A 16,931-nucleotide genomic window follows, 5' to 3' on the forward strand; every position below is an offset into this window, starting at 1 on the left:
CCCTGCTGAGCAAGGAGCCCGATGTGGGACTCGATCCTAGGACCCTGGGATCATGACCTGAGCCGAAGGCAGCCGCTTAACCAACTGAGTCACCCAGGCGTCCCTGGGTGGTGTTATCTTATATCCACTGGGCTTGGCCTCTGCTCCCGCTGTCTGGGACCCTCCAGGAAATGACTGCTCCTCTGGCCATAGGACACAGTCAACAGATCCAAATTTCAAAATGGAATCACTTGTAAGAACGTACATGGTGACCACAGATTTCAAAGATTTTTTTTTTCTTTTGACAGATCACAAGTAGGCAGAGAGACAGGCAGAGAGAGAGGAGGAAGCAGGCTCCCTGCTGAGCAGAGAGCCCGATGCGGGGCTCGATCCCAGGACCCTGGGATCATGACCTGAGCCAAAGGCAGAGGCTTTAACCCACTGAGCTACCCAGGCGCCCCGACCACAGATTTCAGAAATGAAAACTGCCTGATCTCTGTCTGCTAGTATCACTTTCACACGGGATCAATGAGCGGAGAGCGAAGAAGGTGAGAAGAGTAGTATTTTCTTTGCTTCTCTCTCTCTGTGCCTGCTTCGATCGCAGCGCTTGCCCTGATAGATTCTCAACAAGGATTTCCTTCCCTGCATCCTTTTCCTGCTCGGTGCTGTGCAGAGTGCGGGAGCAGGGGTAGCTCGTGTTCTGCATGTAAAACCTCATTACTCCACACGATGCCCAGCACAGGAGGATAACTCAGTGAATGTGTGTTCAATGAATGAATGAAAGAACGGCTTACGAAAAGAAAGAAAAAAATACGCGACTGAGTCAAGACTAAATGTTTGCAAAATGCAAATATAGAAAATAGGCTGCCCAAGGAAGAAACCATTGGCCTCCAATCTTGGCTCAGTCGACCCAGGCATGCAGCCTCTCATATTGGCATGAAATCTAGTACAAACTCCACTCTCCTGAGACTTAAATCATTCACAGCAGAACTTTTAGAGACGCACATGTAAAATTAAGAAGCCCATCTGGTGTTATAAGAATATATTTGGAGGGGGAAGAAAAGCACAAGACAGACAAAGCACGCCTATCATTTTTATTACACGATCTACAGAAAGTAAAGATTTACAAAATCTTTTTTAGTCAGAAAGTATATGAAAAAAGATTGATTTTTCCTAAGTGGAGTAGAAAAGGCCCCAGGAGAAACATGAGATTTTTATGTTTATTAAACACGAGCTGAGGTTTTAAGGGGTTGGGAAACAATAACTTGGCATATGTTTCTGTTCCCGAGGCCCTGGGCTTATTCTGGACAGTTGCAGAGTCAACAAAACCCGGGAGCTCTAGGAAGCAGGGTAATCCCTGTTATCCACTCTGATCTGAGAGGAGCCTGGCGAGAGTCGCACCACTCGGCCGGGTATCTGAGTCTTCCTCACCTTTGCAGGACCCTTTATCGCCTACCACCTCTCGCCCCAGACAGAACGCCGAGTTCAATGGCTTCTCCATAATGGATATTCACAGGGCCATTGGCTCCCTTGTCCGCTCTCCCCAGCGCACAAACTCTTGCCAGCAAACTCTTCTGCGGGCACTTTCTCCTCTTAGCCTGATGCGTTAACCAAGATTCCAAGCCATCCAACTTTCTCTTCTACTCACAACTCTCATTGGTATAGCCCTTCCAGCTTTATAAAGTGCTAATACTACTCTTTAAGTAGAAAGAGAAAGAGAGAGGACGAGCGAGCGCGAGAGACCTACAAGGGGCTCAATTCCCAACGCCCAGCACGGAGGAACCCGGGTCTCGTCACGTCTCTCCACCTAAGAACTGGTTTACAGGAAATGCACCGGATGGAGAAATGCATGACGTGAGACCAAGAGGGTGCCAGCAGTTGCATGTGGGGCTATTTCCAGGATGAGCGACCAGGTTTACCTAATAACTGGTGTGCAGGAAGGGGCAGAGGAGTTGTCCCAGGTGAAAAGAGACTGAGGGGCGAGTCAGTCAGAGGCCCTGTAGGGATATTGCTTGGCTCCCACTTTAAAAAAACTCACTGCCAAGAGACATTGTTCAGGCGAGCTTGGAAATTTCAAAACTACCTCAATATAAGAGGATATTGAGGAATTACTGTTAATTTTTTTTAGTTAATCTTAAGTTCATTTAAACATGATTATTGTTGGAGGCGTCTGGGGGTGCTCAGTCAGTGAAGGGTCCGACTGTTGATCTCGGCTCAGGTCTTGATCTCAGGGTCATGAGTTCAGGCCCTGAGTTGGGCTCCACGCTGGGCATGGAACCTACTTAAGAAAATGATTATTGTTAATCTTTATACAGTGGATACTGTACGTATGTTCAGCAATTTGAAATATAAATGGGAAGGAGTATGGTAAAACCAAACAGGTTTGGAGGTGAGCATTTGGGGTGACAGGATGATGAAGTATGGGTGAATCAATGGCAATGAGGGGTAGAGGAAGTCAACAGCCCCCTGGGTTGGAAGTCACTCGTCAGCACTACTGGCAGTCCATGCAAGGAGCAGGACTTGCCCCAACATCTGCTGGTTCAAAATGCCGAGTGGCCATAATGCAGGGCACTGAGAGAGAAGGGGCATCATTTTTCAGTGCTCTCCCAGGGAACAAACACACGGAAAACAATGTCGTCATTCTATACTTTCGGAATCCCTTTGCTTAGATAGGCCACGCACACTTTTTCATCCTCACAACATTCTTACAATGCGGAAAAGAAAAAAAAAGGACAGTAAGACCTATGGAATAAAAAGTTTGTGTTTTATTAAAATAGGTTGCCAGAAGTTAATTGACTCCCATCTGTCTTTCCAAGCTTAGAAAGAGCCAGCCAAGAGGCCTCTTGGGCAAGGAGGCAGGCCGGGACTCACAGAGCCTGCTGCTGCTGGTGGCCAAGCCCTTCTCAAAAAAAAACAGAGAAAGGCTGGGCAGAGAACAGTGCAGGGTCAGGACAGCAGCTGGCACAGGAAGGTATCCTGCCTCCAGAGAGATGGCCCTCTCCACTGTCAGTCGGCCTGCCGCACTGTTAGTAGGACTCCGAGACTCGGACCCTCCCGCGGGGCTGCTGATGGCCACCCTGCTCCCGGGCCGGCCTAGGCCTCGGGTTGACACACCCACCAGAGAGTAGACAGCCAGCCAGTTCATGCCAAACGTGTCTGCATCTCCTTCCCTCCCTCACTGAGTCTCATGCTCCAATCAGTCTTCCATCTCCCACTTGCACGACGGGAAAGAGACACCCCACTTGGTTCTCCGATTTCTGCCCCAACACAAGTTTAAGTACATCCAGGGGCCTCTTCTTGAGGTCCACTTGGCAGCGAGGCACCAAGGAGAATCAAGAAAGCTCCTGCAGAGGCTCTGTCAGCATTTCCTTTCAACAACATTTACAGTACAGTGCTGTGGGCTAAACACTAAGCGCATTAGAAAACAGAGCAGATAAAAACAGTCATCTTTGATGTGCACTGGATACAGACAATTGAATTACAAAAAACTGAAGCAAAGCTTTAAAAAATTGACATACTTAAATATTATAGGATTATTATTACAAACACAAAGGGACAGTCAGGGGCATTACAAATGAAACGCTGCCTTTAAGCCAAATGCAAACTTGCAATGGGGCTTTCAAGGCCCAGAGAGGAGGAGTCATTCTCTCCAGGCAGGAGGCTTCCGAGAAGGGGCTGATGATTCTCAGGGACTATTGCTAAGTGTTGGACATATCACAGATCAGCCCCCGAATCTCTTTTACTTCGCATACACCTGAAGACAAGGAACACCTTGGAAATACTAATGTACTCTCATCGGTTTTCATTATTAATACATAGACATATCAACCCACAGGGTTATCTATCATCTACATACCATGAACCATAGCCATACTTTGTCTTAGCAAGATTAACAACATAATAAATATTGTTTAAAACATTCTAGTATAATGCTTATTCTACCTGGAAATACCAAAAATGTACCTCAAGTACTCAACCAGACAGAGTCTCACTTTTGCCCAGTGAATTTATACCGTGACACTTTGGCATCAGGTCATCTCATTGAGGGAAATTCCAACACAGCTTTATTTTGGCACTGATACCTGGGTTCCTGCATATGACCATACTATACTCTGTCCTAGGACTCAGTCTGTTTTCAAGGCCCTTACAAAGCTTGTCAAGGAGAAAAACATGCTATATAGAAAACAGCAACAACTGTACTTTTCTATCTCATTCACGAAGGTCTAGTTTGGTTCAGATACCAACCAGAAGAAGATTCTTTCTTTCATCACTTCCATTAAATAAACCCATCAAGACTGTATCTGAATTTAGCATGGTTTCAGGATCTGGGCAATATTGGGTCCCATGATGTCCTGGCTACAGAAAGTAGATCTGAAAATTTTTAAAAGAAAAAAAAAAAGGATATTGAAATGACTCTATGGGGAAAAGACACATGCTAGATCTAACTGAATAAGTAATTATTATTTTGTAAACACTTCTGCAAATATAATGTTTATTTCTTAAATAAGTTTCCTTTTCTTTAATTATAAAATGTTAAGAAGTACAAATTTTTATACAAGTTGTAAATTTCAAATTCTAGGGAGGTTTTAAATACCACTAAAAATTTAAACTTTGTCTGAAAATTCAAGGGAAAAGGTAATACTTACTCATATCCATATTTTCCAGATATATCTTTCACCATCTCTGCTCCCAACTTATTCTGAGAACGCCCAAACAAATGTTCCTTCCAAATGAACTCAATATTTGTAACATTTCCAACATTAACGTCTGCATCAATTAATTTTGTGTAAGTCATGCCTGGCTTCAGTGTTCCACTGTAAACAGAAAGATAAGACTCATAAGCCCACTCCGTGTATTCTCGATGTTCAAGTGAAGCTGCATCTACACAGATGAAAGAGAAAGAGAATGAAAGAGAAAGTCGTGGCTGCTGGCATCTGCTCACAGGAGATTTATTCTTTCCACTCATGTCAATCAGCGTCTTGGAAGACCTGCGTTCGGAAGCTTGGAAGGAAGGGCGAGGTAAATGGGAGGCTTGACCAGTCAATGTTGGGGAATGCCTAGAGAGGCATTATCTCGACGGGATCTCCACAATGAAAGGTCTCGTGTTGGCTTTAGAGTCTCAGAAACCAGATTTTATTGACACCAGGAAATGATCACGCTGTCAACGAGGAGCTGAATTCACAGAAAACTGATCTCTCTGTTCCCAGTGGGGAAATGTTTTCTTTTTATTAATCAAAATGTCCTCCAACTCTCTCCCTGGTAACTTCTTTATCCGGACGAAAAGAATCACGTCACCAAGCTAGTCATCCAAAGGTGTCTTCGTGAGCACGGCAACAGAGCAGAGGGAAGTGGATTCTCTTGAGGCACAAGGCACATCTTACCCTAGCCGAAATTAGACCAGATGTGATTTCCCTATTCCTGCCGCTTCGTTCTTCCGTTGTTAATGTATTGTCTAGCTCCTCTCCCTGAAGATAAGCCCCACAAGGACAGGACCCGTGGCTGTATTCTCAGCAATCAGAACAATTCCTGGCACACAGTGGGCATTTAAATATTTGTTGAGTGAATGAATGACTGTTGCTGTTCCTAGGGCCTGTCTTACTCTATTCTATATAGAATTAATTGCTGGGGCGCCTGGGTGGTTCAGTGGGTTAAGCCTCTGCCTTCAGCTCGGGTCATGATCTCAGGGTCCCGGGATCGAGCCCTGCATCGGGCTCTCTGCTCAGCGGGGAGCCTGCTTCCTCCTCTCTCTCTGCCTGCCTCTCTGCCTACTTATGATCTCTCTCTCTCTGTCAAGTAAATAAATAAAATCTTTAAAAAAAGAGAGAGAATTAATTGCTTTAATTATCAGAAGGCAACTTTCCTTCCAGCTTCTTAGGGATAATCTCCCTGTTGCTCTTTGAACTGACTTTGCTCAGTGGACCTACTGTGCGGACCTTCCTAGCAGTGCCATTAGGAGCCCACATGACTAACATATAAGCCACAGGGAGGGGCCAGACTCTTGATGTTTGACTGTAAAATAGGAATAGAGCGCATGTGTATGGGTGTCTACGACTTCACTGCAAGGTGGGACATCTACTGTGACCTAGAAATCTTGAACTATTCTTAAGAGAAGACTGGATGACGATGCAACCTGATAACGAACTCCTTCTTTAGATATTTGCAAAAGAAATGCAGAGATGTCAAAATAGTCTTACAATTTTAAAAAAAGATTTTATTTATTTGAGAGAGAGAGAGTACTCATGGGCACGAGGGGCAGAGGGAAAGAATGTCAAGCAGACTCCCGCTGAGCACAGAACCCCACGTGGGGCTCCGTCTCGTGACCCTGAGATCATGAGCTCAACCGAAACCAAGAGTCAGACGCTCAACCGATGGAGCCACCCAGGCGCCCCAAAATATTCTTGCAAATTTTTAGGTGGATGGGAACTGCTGATCTGGTCCCCCCCACCGCTCCAGGTCAGAGGCCTTTGTGCAGGGCTCAAACGACCCAGCCTTGCTGTGGGCCTGTGGGCCTCAGTGCCGCAGACACACAATCGATTGTACTGAATGGCTCCCAGAGAACTAGCTTCATGGAGACCTGAAGAACATGGAAAATGAGATAGGATAGGGAAGGGTATCTAGAGCAGAGGAACAACATGAGTGAAGTCAGGAAGAGAGGAAAAGGTGGGATCTAGTCAACGCGAGGTACTGCAGTCAGGGTAACCTGATTGAGTTGAAGACCAACGAACCAGACACCAGACAGCGGGAGACGGGGATGGAAAGGTGGGCTGGAGCCTGTGCGTTCACCAGGGGCCAGAGGATCCCCGACTGAACCCATAGTTGCAGGCAGGGCTGCTGAGGCAAGAAGATGTGCACAAAGGGCCAGAATGATTAATCTACCGCATCCTTACTGACAAAATAACCACAGAAATCTCTTGTTTTTCGTGCCTCTCTGCCCATTCTTTGAAGATAATGGAAAGTAAAGAGGCAAAAATCCAATCCATTCATTGGTTTGCAAAAAGGTAGCATCTAATTAGTGTGCATAACCTTAATTCTGAAACAGATTGCAGAATTAAACAACGTTAAGTGAAATCTCTAATACAAACATGCTAAGGCTGACCAAAGAAAAGATGAAAGGAAACTCAAGATAAAAGGGGACTTTAGCCAAAGGTACACAGTGAATGTCTCTGCTGAATTATTCCCACCTTTGACTATTTCAACACTTGTCCTGTATCTGTGGGTGCTACTCAGACAGCTTATTAGGAATCTGGCCATTTCTACAAATGTCTTATTCCATAAGTAATTTGAATCTAGACAATCAAAACATATGCTCTGATTTGCATAACGTTAATGGACTGGATAATAACTCCCGTTTGTTGCCCAGTTCCTCTCTTATCGAGATCTATAATTTTACACTATTGTTTTCCAACCTCTTCTGTTTGTAGGTGGAAGTGCAGAGAAAGGAGCACCTATGATTTCTATTTTTATATCTGGAAAGCCAGAAGTGAAAAGAAAAGTCAAATGTGTCATGACAGCCCGTGGCATTCCCATTCCGCCGTCGGAAAAGAGTGAGGGGCTGACTGAGCCAGTCTGAGCGAGTGCCCAGCGCCGTGCCACCTGCTGCTTTTCCTCGCCCTTGGCCCTCGCCCACCTGGTCATCACAAACTCCTCCTCGCTCCCCGTTGTCCCACCTACACGGAGAAACAGGGTCCCTTGAGTGACGTTGTTTCCATCAAGTTTGACAGACAATTTGTGCCTCCAACCTGGAAATTAAAAAAAAAAAAAAAAGTGAAAACACGCGAAAAGCATGACGTCCTGGGCACTCGGATGTGAGCGCAACTTTCAGCCTTGAACGTGGCTGTTCTTGTTCACGGAAAAGCACAACTTTATATAGCTTGAGTGACTTTGGTGAAAAACTACATTTAAAAATACATATACATGTACATGTTTTCATTTTATGAAAGTAAATAGTATCATGATATTCTTTAAAGAAAATCCTTTTATCTTCCGGGCATTTTTATGACTTTTAAAAATGGAAGCGTGAGCTTTCTTTTCTCTGCTACCCTTGTATTCTGCAGCATGTGCACTCTGCAGAGCCGGGTTTGACTGGCCATGGTTTGACAACTCATCCAGAATAAATCTAGAGAACCTAGCGAGCGAGAGGGTCTTGGGAGGTGAAGTGAGTTGTCTCTTCCCGTCCTGCGGGCTCTGCACTCGGAATGTTCCGTTAGCCCAGGTCTGGGGCAGCACAAAGCCTGCCCACGGGACGAATCCCTTGAAAGTGGCCAAGGGTCACTTTTACAAAACCTGGAATGAAGCACATCGTTCATTGTGAATTCTGAAATTGTATGTTTAAGAACACATTGCAAAAAATGCAATTCTTCCTAAAATTGTTTGAAAAAGGTCTAAAAGGGGAAAAGCCTCCAGAGAGACTTTTCAATTCCTGAGTTAATCGTTGCCAGAGTTCTTCCCTCCTCAGCCCAGCCCCTGCCACCTCCACCTGGAAACCCCCCTCCCCAGGCTCCCAGGGATGGCATCGGCGCTTTAACCCATGAGCCCTCGGGACCGTCCCATCCGACCTTTTAGCATATTTCGTGCTGTGGATCCATCCTCCCTTCCTCACTGTCTTTCTTTCTCTGGCTCCTTTTACTGCTCTCCACATCGGTTCACCCTCTCTCTCTCAAAGAGCCTGAGACCTTTCTCGGTCTCTCTCACAGGTTCTCTTTCTCTGCTCTCTTTCTTCTCATCTGACACACGTTTCTTGGGTAATTCCATCATCCGCCTCCACAGCTCTGATGGCGGCTACACACAGGTGTACCTCTCAAGTCTCTGTAGATCACATCAGTTGCCCGTATCTCTAACTGCCTTGTGGGCACACACCCCCCCCCCCATCCCAAGGCATCGCAAAACCTGGTGAGTTAGAAACCGGGCCCATTAACTCCTTTAAGTCAGTTTCTCTTCATGTGCCATCAAGTTCAGCGAATAGAAAATCCAGCGAGCCAGAATCATCCTTGACTTCTTGACTTTCTGTATCCCTCACATCCATTCACAGGTTCATTGGGTTTCTACCTCCCAACCATCTCCATACTCTCTCCCCGTCTCCTACCTTTCTGTCCAGCTTTATTGAGATATAAACATTGCGGATATGTACACTGTGACCGTGATACACACTTAATGATATATTGTGAAATGATTGGCACACGAAGTTAGTTACCATCCATCACCTTCCATGGTGGTGAGGCAACCCTTGTCCTAACAGGTCATTCTGCCTCCATCTTGTCTCCCTCTAACCCATGCAGCAACTAGAGTGACTTTTTAAGAAACCAGTCCGATAATCTTAACACCCTTTGGTGGCCTTCCAGGAGCTATAGATAAAGTCCAAACTCCCTGCATGGCACATGTTTCATTATTTGACTTAATTTACGTCTCCTGCCTCATCTTGTATTACTCTCCTTGGGGTGGCCATGGTCCCGGTAGGGGTTTCTTCTTCCTCTCACTCTCTTTCACCTCCAGACACTGACCCATGCTGTTCCTTCTGCTTGGAATGCTCCCCTTTCCTTCCCCCTCTGACTCCTCTTTCAGGAATCCGCTTAGAAATCACCTTCCCTCAGAAAGCTCTGTTGATTTGGTTTATGGACATCCCTCCTTTGCACGTCTCATCAGAACGTTTATTACCCAGGATTAAAACTCCCCACTAGTCTGTACTCACTGTTTGGCTTCCTCACTGCAGCCTCAGCTTCTGGCCCGGCGCCCAGTGATTTAGTAGACACTCAATAAAGACTGTTGAATTTTTAACGATAAGTACCTTAAAGCATTACAATAAAAAAACTGAGCTATGATACTTACGGGCAAATGGGGAAAGAGACCCAGTGTTTAAAAAATAATATGATCTATTAGGCTGCATATTTTTGAGGTGAAATCTATCAGCAAAATGACCCATTGTTGGGCAACCTTCTTGGGGACAATGGAAGCAATCCCCCTGGAGACAGAAAAAAAGAGGTAGGTTAGAAATGTAATTAGAAATGTCGACCTTCAATAAACTCTATATACATTATTAAACTATAATAAATCTTTGAAATTTAAATAAAGCATATGCATTTAAAAATGACTAGGTTGCCCAATAGGCTACCCTGTCTTCCAAAAACAAAACAAAATAAAACAAAAACAACCGAGGGGGTAAAAAATGGCCTATTAGAAAAATGAGTAAATGTTATGAATAGATAATCCCCAGAAGAGGATAACGATGTAAAAAGCTGCTCAATCTTGCTAGTTGTCAGCAATGTGCTAATGAAACAACATACAATTTCCTACTCAGCAGAACTGCAGAAATTAAAACAATGTGCAACACCAAGTAGTGGTGAAGACATGTGGAATTCTCGCTTGGTCCTGATGAGAACGTAAATGGACAGACGTTGCAGAAAGCAATTTGGGCATGGCTAATAGAGACAGAAACGTGGGGCACCTGGGTGGCTCTGTCAGTTAAGTGTCTGCCTCCTGATTTCAGCTCGGGTCATGATCTGGGGCGGCAGGGGGGGGATCAAGCCCCTTGTGGGGCTCTGCTTGTCCTTCTCCCTCTGCTCCTTCCCCTGCTTGCACTCTCTCTCTCTCTCTCTCAAATAGATAAATAAAATCTTTTAAACAACACGGAAATGCACATATGCTTTGACAATTTCACTTGTATTACACACCATAAGGAAGCTCCCATACAACCACACTAGCAGACACACAGAAGTGTTTACTGCAGAACTGCTTTTAATAACAAACCCTGGAAGCAACCAAAATGCCTATTGGTAGGGGAATGAAGAAATAGATTGTGACTGATTCCTAGAAAATAAATACACTAGATCCATATATACATCAATGTAGATCTCAATTCTAAAATTTAACAACAACAAAAAAGCAAATCCAGAAAGATACAGTGTGATGCTATTAATCTCATACATATGGGATTCACCTCAAACCCTGCTTCAGGGGAGGGCGTGAAGGGAATGAAAGGAATGAAATTTTGTCTGTGCATTTTAAGATCTAAAGCAAAACTAACAAAATGGGGATGCCTGGGTGGCTCAGTTGGTTAAGCGACTGCCTTCGGCTCAGGTCATGATCCTGGAGTCCCAGGATCGAGTCCCGCATCGGCACAGAGTCTGCTTCTTCCTCTGACCCTCCCACTTCTCATGCTCGCTCTCTCTCAAATAAATAAATAAAATCTTAAAAAAAAAAAAAACTAACAAAACGTTAACTTAAAAAAATTTGGGTAGCAGTGTTTTAATATTTGTTATTTTAGGTCTTGAACTTTTGGATATATAAATCATGGACATTTAGGCTAGGATTATAGTAAAGCATCCCATGTAAAACTCTATTTTTAATAAAGAAAACTTATCACAATAATAAAAGGGCTCATATTTATTAGGTGCTTACCATGTGCCAGGTACTTTTTAAGCACGTTGTATGTGTTTAACTAATTAGTACTCACAAGCCTCTTTATTATTACAGTGCTTTCAGCCTCCTTATCTAACAGATGAGGAAACCAAAGTGCAGAACAGTTGAAGAATTTGTCCAATGAGGTATGTCTAGTAAGTGAGGGAGCAAGGGTGTGAACCAGACAGACTGGTACTTGAACTCCTCCTTATTTTATTTTATTTTATTTATTTTACTTTATTTTATTTTTTTATTATTTTATTTCATTTCATTTTCTTCTATTTCATTCTGTTCTGTTCTATTTATTTCATTTCACTTCCTTTTTTACGACTGTTTGGGTAGAAGCACAATAAAACATGTCAAGGAAATTGACTCAGTGTTCTCCGGTTTATAGCCACAATTAGCATCCATGCAGCACAGGAGTCTAAGCTTCTCCCATCTTGCAGATTGTAGCCCATTCTATCTGACCATCCTGTGACTCTGAGGGCTTCTTCTACCTGCCTTCAGTATAACAAGTGCCAAGATCCCTTTAGCTACTCAGAGCAGCGTCTGGGGCCAGAAGAAAGAGGAGGCAGAGCAGAAGGTTACTGGGGAAATGCCAGGGTTTGGCTGGAAGCTTCCTGGGCATGGCAGTTCACCAGGGCGTGCCATGGGTAAGAGCAGTTGGCTCCGGAGATGAGGAAGGTGGCCGCAGGGTATCCAGTCACCTTGCTCTGGTTAAAAGGACAGAAATGGCTTATTACTATCCCAACTGCACTTAGTCTCAAAGTGCTATTACTTACAATAAACTCCAGCTGGAAACCCCACATTTTCTACCCTGATCAAACAGGGAATTAGGTCTCTGACGCATAAGAAGGAAAATCTCTCCACTTCCCACTACAAAATAGATTTTCTTTCTCCTTTTCATAGTGATAACCAAATGAAAAATACATTTAGTTCAGATCTGGCACCGTGCGCTTTATGACTCAAGCAAAATCAGATTTGGTATTTTGTCCCTTATTGATCTGTGTGGAGCTCCTGTGAGATATCTGTGCCTTAGTTCGGCTCTGTATAAATAATTAAATTTTAATAAAATAATTTTCACGTTCCAAGTAAATAGTAATATGTTTGGTTGTAGCTATTGATTGGTTCAGCCTTCTCGGGGCATCTTTGAAGATGACATTTAAAATATATACACAGAAAAATGTTTGCCCTGGACTTAAGCCTGTTACACAGTAGCATCTAATTACTGCATAACAAATGGCCCCCAATGCAAAATTGGATATAATCTTCAAAAGAGCTGAAACAACCAGAATACAAATAGTTGGTTTAGTTATTTAAGCCCTTCAGCAACCCTACTGTTCGGTACTCTGCACAGAGAAAGAAATCTATTACTTCCCCAAATGGCAGATGCATTGTTTGCTACATACTCAGAGCACTAATTTTTCGTTGGCTGATCCTGGTTCAAAAAATGACTTGCTAATTAAACTCCACTGCAAAATACTTAACTTACCGCTTTAAAAGAGCTGTAGGATCTACAAGGATAAGCAATAAATGCATCAGGATTGAGAACACTTTCGATGTAGAAGCGATGACTGCGGGCATGGTTGCACTCAAAGAACGAAGCCACTTCTGCGAAGACAATTTCCAATTAATGGATAGCAATAAATGGATTAACTGATAACTAATAGTATGAACCATTTCTTAGAAAAGTAACTTTAAAAAACATAAAAAGAAAAGAAATTTTAAAAATAAATAAATTTAAAAAAAACAAAAACAAAAACCATATTCTTGACTTGGGAGGTCCAGACAGCCAGACCTTGTATGTAGGCTGGATACAGCACAACCTTTATCTCAATAGCACATACCATTTTCTTTGTATCAAAGAATTCTTTGTGTGACCCTCAAGGGACATTCAAGCAGGGTAAATAAACAAATGCAAATGCAAATGACTCTGTGTTCCGTTATCTTCAATACTTTCCGAATCTTCCACTTAGGGCTTTAAAGCACCCAGAGCTTTCAGTATCCTTGTGCATACAGCATCCCCACGTTAGATCAATTCCTTCTCTGCCTCCCTGTTTCTGCAGGAAGGCTGAACTCCCTCTTACTCAGTCACAAAACAGCCAGCAATATGAACCAGTGCACACCTTCAACTGAACTTCAAGACGTGACAAGCGAGAGGTGTTATAATGAATGCTAAAGACAACTTAATTTTGTCATTGTCAGGCATGACATTATGGCCACTAATAGTTCGGATTATTGCAATAATAAATAAGATAGATCTAAATACATTTGTGCGTTCTGAACTTCGCATTCTAGTCATTTATGCTCTCTATCTTACAGCAACATCTCTAGCATCTGCTGTGGACTATTCTTCCAATGACCTGGACAACTTGGTTGACCTTTGAGAAACTAGATTTTGTTATAGTATATGTGGTAGATCGTTATACTTCAAGTGAGTCACTATTTTTTAGGTCCTCACCTCTTTGGAACAACAGATTACCACTCCTCCCTTCAAGAGCAAGGAGCTTATCTTTTTTCCCCCCACTGTCTCCACCCCACCCTGGACTGTAAGCTAGTCCCCCGACTTGCTTTGACAGCAAAACATGGAGGAATTGACCCCATACAAATTCAGGTCCTCAGTCTTCAAAAAGTTCTAGTATCTACTCTTGCTTTCTTAGAACCCAGCTTTTCTGTTAAGAAATCTTGGTTAACTGGCCGGGAAGAACGGCCCTGAAGACGAACAGACCACTTACAGAGAAGAACCAGTACCAAGACCCCAGACATGGAAGACCATGTTGAACCTTCCCACCTAGCTTAGCCCAGGGCAGCCCCTAACCGGATGCAATCACATGACTCATCGCAAATCAAAGTCTCTGCCTAACTCTGTCTGAATCTTGACCCTCAGAAAAATGGGCAACAAAACCATTGTTCTTTTAAGCCATTCTGGTTTGTCATGCAATAGTTAGCTGAGACAGGGTAACTTCAGAAAGCAGAGATCAATAATGGGCATCATCTTTTTTTTTTTTTTTAAACTAGGACGTCTCTTACATCAGGTCTCTTATATTCAGATTTATATTCACAATTAATTGTGATGTAGACAAGACAGTTCATTAGCATTTGGGAAATATAAATTTTAAAAGTAAGTGATTTCTTAGTAATAAATGTAATGTAAAATCGAATATCTTAATGTCTTCAAACTCATCTAAATCATACCATGAATGATACACATACTTTAAATAAAGTTGCAGGAAACTTTATAACATCTTAAAATGGAAACTTGTAATAAATGTGTTTTATTTGAATTAATTCTTTACAGAATTTCAAAAGTTCTCAGTTAGATAAAGAAATATTATGATCTATATTTGATCCCAATAGAAGGGATTGCAAGTCATAATATGGAAAATAAGAAGAGAAATAAGTTTTATAATGGGCCTTATTTGAATGAATTTTGCTTATCTTTTCTTGCTGGAATTGGCTTTCTCACTTTGAGTGTCTGTAATTCACCAGTTTTTGTTTCTTTTCTCCCGAAGGCATTGCAAATACACACTTCTAATCACATTTACTCTTCAGAACAGATATTAAAACTTTGCAATTTGTCTCTAGAGAGGAGGACACTCCGGCTACTCTCAATGTCATGATCTGTGTATCTTTCCACTACAGCAGCCAATTGGAAGATCAAATAATTAGATCATCGGAAAAAAAAAAAAATTAGATCATCGAGATAGTCTGACCATGTGGAATACGATGGTGAGGTATTTAGTCATCATTTATTATCATATCATCATACATTATATTACGTATTTTATATATTATGTATGATACATTTCATTATTTACATGATGATGATATGTAGGTCCAGAGAATAATGAAATTCCCAAATAATAGCTTTTGGTGCCTTATTACCAGACACTCTATGGATACTATTCTTATCGGAAACTACTATAAAGGGTTAAATACTGTTTGTTTAATTTGTGATTAATGTGTGATCCATAGTGATACTGTTAAAAAGTAAGTCAAATCCTGTCTCTCTTCTGCTCCAAATCCTTCCATGTTTCCCAATTCACTTGGGTAAAAGCTGAAATCTTTGCAATGGTCCAAAAGCCCAGTATTCTCTCCCTCTGTCCCTTCTCTAACTTCATGTCCACTACTCTCATCTTTCAATTCCCTCCAAACACAGTAGGCTCCTCACTGCCATGAACTTCCCAGGCAGGCTCCTGCCCCAGGCCCTTTACACTGGCTGCCTCCCACCCACTGGCTTGGATTGCCTTTCTCCCAGGTATCCTCATGGCTAAGTCCTTTAGGTCGTCTCTGGCCACCCTATCAAAAAGCTCCTTTCCCCACTTGACCCCCACTATCACCAACACCTCATATTTAATTCTATGCTTTATTTTGTCTCCTTACTCTATTACTGTTTTTCTAGCATATTAGAATATTAGCTCCATCACGGAGGGGTTTTTGTCTTTTGAATTCCTTCCTACATCTGCTGTTCCTAGAATCATGCCTGGCACATAGGGGACATCTAGTACATCCTGCTGGATGAATAAACATATTCTCCTGTTTTCACTGAGTGACTACAATATGCTAGACATTCTGATAGGCCCTGGGGATACAAAGAGAACTGAGACACGGACCCTGACCTTGTGGACCTCACAGCTAGTAGCAACTTCATACATGCAACTGTGTTTTGGGCTAAAGTATATTTTCATATCATATTATGTGCAAAAGGGTGTGGATCCTGTCCAAGGAGGGAGCTGAGTGAATGTATACTAGCTAGCTTCATATTTTAAGAAGTATTTACCTTCCTTGTAAACGTTGAAGTCAAAGGTAAATAAAGGTGTAATTAAGTCTTCACATCCTGGCATGTGCTTCCCTCCATTTGGGTAAAAGTCAAGGTGACCACAAGCATTAATAGTTCCAGCACCTGAGATAGATACAAGCAGGATAAATGCTTCTAAGATTCTTTTCCATGCTCCAGTGTAGTTTCTGTTTGTATTGAAAACTCACCAAATTCAAAGAGCAAGCGAACTGCATTTGTATGAATGACATCGACAAAGTTGGCGTCCGAGGGGTCCAGCCTAACTTCATTTGGAGTATTGTGGAAATATGGCCCGGCTGGGTCCAACCCTGGGGACAAGCACGGAAGGCCATTAGACCAACACACTTTCTCTCCAAGAGTACATTCATAGTGTTGTTATTTTGGAGGGATAGATTTACATAGGTCAAATACCACCCAAGACAAAGTACTGATACATAAATTGAGTACATACATGCAGGTCTCTATACAATGTCAGATTCCCATGCACAAGTAAGGCTGTGTCCAGACAATTCTTCCAGTCAGAAGAATCAAATGCTAGGGTCTGTACAGGGATTACCATCTACATAACTACATAACTTACATAACTAAGGTTATGGATCGCAGATGACCTCAAAAGCAACATCTGTATGCAAAAATACAGATAAAAATAAAAGATAAGAGCTCTTCACTCTGTAAACATGAATCTACAAAGCAACACACTTCAGCTTAGTTTTTAGCCATGGCTCATTATTTCCACTTCATTATATTACAAATGAAAAGCCTG

At 42.6% G+C, this 16,931-nt stretch overlaps 1 protein-coding gene across 1 annotated transcript in view; it reads right to left on the reverse strand.

The window, feature by feature from the left end:
- Nucleotides 1-2,725: 2,725 nt before the first annotated feature.
- Nucleotides 2,726-16,931, reverse strand: part of PNLIPRP3 (pancreatic lipase related protein 3) — a 35,133-nt gene continuing 20,927 nt past the window's right edge. The window contains exons 6-12 of the mRNA XM_080822702.1: nt 16,357-16,476; nt 16,151-16,273; nt 12,863-12,981; nt 9,802-9,934; nt 7,607-7,718; nt 4,626-4,793; nt 2,726-4,350 (exon numbers count right to left, since the gene is read on the reverse strand). Of these exons, the coding sequence (XP_080678828.1) occupies nt 4,287-4,350; nt 4,626-4,793; nt 7,607-7,718; nt 9,802-9,934; nt 12,863-12,981; nt 16,151-16,273; nt 16,357-16,476 (839 nt within the window). The 3' untranslated portion in view covers nt 2,726-4,286. The remainder of the gene's footprint in view (nt 4,351-4,625; nt 4,794-7,606; nt 7,719-9,801; nt 9,935-12,862; nt 12,982-16,150; nt 16,274-16,356; nt 16,477-16,931) is intronic.

Source organism: Martes martes, assembly GCF_963455335.1.
Source record: "Martes martes genome assembly, chromosome: 14".
In the NCBI taxonomy this organism is placed as follows: domain Eukaryota; kingdom Metazoa; phylum Chordata; class Mammalia; order Carnivora; family Mustelidae; genus Martes; species Martes martes.